Raw genomic sequence first — 3,887 nt, forward strand, 5'->3', positions numbered from 1 at the left:
AAAGTCTGGGTCTGTTAAAGAAGCTTAGGGCTAGTGGCCGGCGATCACCTTAGTATCTTCTGTTTTTCTTGTTGCTTAATGCTGACAAATTATAACTTATTTGCAGTTTTTCTGCCACCTGATTCTGTTTTTTTCTCTCTTTCTTTCTTTCTTTCTTTCTTTCAATCTTTCTTTCTGTCTTTCTTTCTTTCTTTCTCTGTTTGAGGTGCAGCTCCATCCAGAGATGGGAGTGGGTGTCTTCTTCTGCAGGCCTCCTGTCCTGTGCATCAGCATGGACTCCCATGCTGGTTTCCTCCTCAAATCATCAGAGGGAGTTTTTTCTTAACATGTCGCCTGTGGGCTTGCTCTGGGGGATAGTAACGTTAGACTTTACTTGTGTGAAGCGCCTTGAATTGAAACTTGGATGCACACGGGACAAGTCAGCTGGTACCAAACAGACCTCGTTGGTGCTTTGGACTATTTCAGTTTGTGCCAGAATTTTGTGAGTAGCTGAAGTAACAGTTTCTCTCTGAGCCAAAATATGGTTTTATCATCAATCAATCAATCAATCAATCAATCAATCATGTCAGTGTTGCTATGGTGATCATCCCCCCCCCCCCCAAACTCTGACTACTATCACTTGTGTAATTTGGGCCTTGGAGATATAGTGAGAAATGTTAGAATGGACAGACGTTGTTGTCGACTATATCCTCTGATACTTTGTTCTGGCCCCAGGACATAATAAGAACAATCACCAGGTAATAATAACCTGTTCTGGGGTGATGGGCTGTTTCCAACTGCTCTGAAGTGTGAACTGTCAGAAACAGGTCTGTGGAGACTCTTCCAGCCTGTCCAACCAATATCTGAACAAGAGACATCTGTCCCCTTTAATATCAAAGGATTCAAATCTTGGGGGAAGAGGGTGATCAGGACACCTGCTTAGAGTGCACTTACCTTCAGTGGCAGCTACCTGGAAGGAATTCAGCAGTGGATAGGATGCACTCCTCTTCAATCCTCCATCATCACAGGAACACAGCTGCCTATTGAGAAAACAGTAATATCTGAAGGAAAAGACTGCAGCTTTCTTAAAATATGAGTCACGGTTTTACAATCACTAGTTGCATCAACAATCTGGCTCATGAGTGGGAGTCCGTTATGGCGCTGTCATCAGCGTGCAGTAACTGTTACAGCCAAGTCATGGACACCAGTCACTGCTTCACCACGAAGCTCTTTGTCCACATGTTGTACTAATAGTGTACTATTAGCTTACAAAAGCCAAACATGTTCATACCATATGTTTTTAAGCACAAAAACAACTTGCTACCTTTCAGGACAGCAGAATCTGGAGCTCTTGGTCATGGGGTGGTCATGGGGTGCTGTGGCTGAATGTGCCACGGAGAAGCGACAGTGATTGGCACACAGCAGCAGTCCCAGAAACACACACAACATCAGAGACAGCATCAGATAATTCTGACCGTCTGACACCTGCGGACACATCGTTCATTACACGCTCATTAGCACAACAGCAGACAGGAAAGTTGTTGTTGTCCATTCAGCTGCTTCCTTTTTGTTCGGGGTCGCCACAGCGGATAGAGCCAGATCCGCACTGTAGTCCAGGAGTCAAACCCCTAAATTTTGATGAACCTTGTTTTGTCGGATAAAGTTTTTTTTCTCTGTTGATTCATGTAGCCTAGGGATAGGTAAACAAGAATTAGGGGGGTGCTCAGTGATATCTCTTGGGCAACTTTGGATATTAACCCCTTTTTGTTGGATACGCTCTGTTTCTGTAAAAAGTCAATTTTCTCCATTTCGCAAAAGAAGTGAGTTAATAAAAGGCTTAAATATGCTTGGGTTTTTGAGTGTATCCAAATAATTTTTAATTCCTTAATTAGGTCAATTAACCATTTTCTAGTCATTTGTGTTACTAGTAGCCTGGGTGTCATCAGCTGAGCGTACCAGTTTAATTTGGACACTCAGTCTTACTATAGACACCACTTAACTGCAGTTTTTCCTATTGAAGCACGTTTGCCATTCCATTGTTTTAAGTTTTCAATTCAGTAAAAGAGGTCCTATCTTACGTTTCGTCAGTTTCAAAGGCAACAAATGTAAGTACATACACTATAGCAGAACTAGAATGATACCTTTATTTCTCTGATACCCTCATTGTGTTTTTTAAAGCCATAATAATAATCAGCTTAAGCAAACATCTTTAATTAGTGTGTGCTGCCATCTTTTAGCAGATCACCAAACTTACTGCATCATCTCTGTTGTGTGCTAGTTCCTCTGAGGTTTGTTCATGAATACATATAAACAAGAGTTCAATTACCTCAATTTTCAGAAATAAAATTTTGCTTTGAAACCCTGAACAGATTATGCATGTAAGAAAAATATTTCTACAGCTGACTCTAGTGTGAATATAACACAGAAGATCAGGTGAACCTTGGTAGCTTCATGATAAGAGCAACATCCGGATAATCTAGGGACCCTGGTTAATTCCAACTTTTTTTTTTTTTCGTGTTTCTATGCGTTATCATTATCACGTATGTGTGATGCCTTGAATGGTTAAAAGACCATATTGGTAAACAATAAAGGGTTTTTCCTTTTTACAGATTTGAAAGTTGGTACTGTTGCGGACTTTGTCATGAACTTCAATAAAAGAATAGCCTCCTACTTGACCAGCAGTGATGTCTATCTCATTCTTGACAGATATGAGTACAGCATAAAGTCCACTATGAAAGATGGCAGGGAGACGGGTGTTACTAGAAAGCATCATTTGCTTCAGACAACAAAGTTGCCTGCACAGAAGGTTGTCTTGTCTTCTGTTGAAAACAAGAAACAGTTGATCCATATCCTCTGTGAAGAGCTGACACAAGACAGGATTTTTGATCTTCAGAGTACTAGACCACAAGGTGGTAGTGACTGGGGAGGATCCTTGCCCTGTTGAAATCAGAAAGAAAGAAAGAAGGACTCGATTTGATCTTGAAACTCACCAGGAAGAAGCTGATGTCATAATTGTCCCACAAGTGCTGAAGTGTGTCAGGGAGGTCCAGCAAATATCTGTGATTTCAGATGATACTGATGTATTTGTTTTGCTACTTCATCACTACCAAATGGCAGGACTGGAACTGCCACTTACCTTGGAATCCCCTAGCAAGGAAATGGCAATACTGGATATCAAGTTGACACTGGCTAAGCATAAGGAAATAGTTAAGAACCTTCTTCCTGTGCATGCTATATCAGGATGTGACACAGTGGCATGTTACTTTGGAAATGGACAAGGGAAAGTCATCAAACCCCTGAAAGATGGATATGATCTTTCAGCAGTAGGGAATATGGATGCACCCCTCCAGCAAGTAACTGATCAAGCAACAAGTTTCATCTCAGCATGTTATGGCACAAGGGACAGCACAGACATGTCTCACACACGACTTCTGATGTGGGGAATAAAGAATGGCAAAGGCCATTCATCTTTACCAAACTTGGCTACTCTTCCACCAACAAGAGAGGCCTTTATAGAAAACGTGAAGCGGGCACATTTTCAGGCAATGTTGTGGCAAAATGTCAATGTTGACTCTACGAAATTGGACCCAGAAGCATTTGGTTGGAAGAAGGACACAGACAACAAATCATTGACCCCAATCACTTTACCGGACAACACAAAACCTGCCCCAGACTACTTTTTGGAAATGATCCAATGTGGCTAACACCAAGAGATGTAGCTGCAAACCCTTACCTTGTACAATGTTTTGTGCATGCTTCAAGGTAGGATGCTCAAGACAGCAGTAGTCTGAACTAGCCATCATGCATAGCATTGTATTTAACACCATTGTGTTAAATACAATACAATGGTGAACAGGCCAGTAAGGCTAAAACATACATTACGTATATCCTATTCCAGAAGAGATGGC

General features: G+C 41.4%; 1 protein-coding gene across 1 annotated transcript; it reads right to left on the minus strand.

Moving 5' to 3' along the window:
• Positions 1 to 615: 615 nt before the first annotated feature.
• On the minus strand, positions 616 to 2,359 carry LOC117521215 (SUN domain-containing ossification factor-like). The gene is made up of 3 exons (XM_034182557.1): positions 1,304 to 2,359; positions 934 to 1,019; positions 616 to 842 (listed from the first exon to the last, which is right to left on the minus strand). The coding sequence occupies exons 1-3, from the start codon at positions 1,474 to 1,476 to the stop codon at positions 616 to 618; spliced, it is 486 nt and encodes a 161-aa protein (XP_034038448.1). The 5' UTR covers positions 1,477 to 2,359.
• Between the last annotated feature and the right edge of the window lie 1,528 nt (positions 2,360 to 3,887).

The sequence above is a fragment of the Thalassophryne amazonica genome, chromosome 12 (genome assembly GCF_902500255.1).
Source record: "Thalassophryne amazonica chromosome 12, fThaAma1.1, whole genome shotgun sequence".
Classification (NCBI taxonomy): Eukaryota; Metazoa; Chordata; class Actinopteri; order Batrachoidiformes; family Batrachoididae; genus Thalassophryne; species Thalassophryne amazonica.

Coding starts and splice junctions, on each gene's coding strand:
- LOC117521215 (XM_034182557.1), bottom strand. CDS start 1,476: ATGTGTCCGCAGGTGTCAGACGGTCAGAATTATCTGATGCTGTCTCTG. Junction 1,020..1,303: donor AGATTCTGCTGTCCTGAAAG/GTAGCAAGTTGT, acceptor TTTTCTCAATAG/GCAGCTGTGTTCCTGTGATG. Junction 843..933: donor CCAGGTAGCTGCCACTGAAG/GTAAGTGCACTC, acceptor TCTCTTGTTCAG/ATATTGGTTGGACAGGCTGG.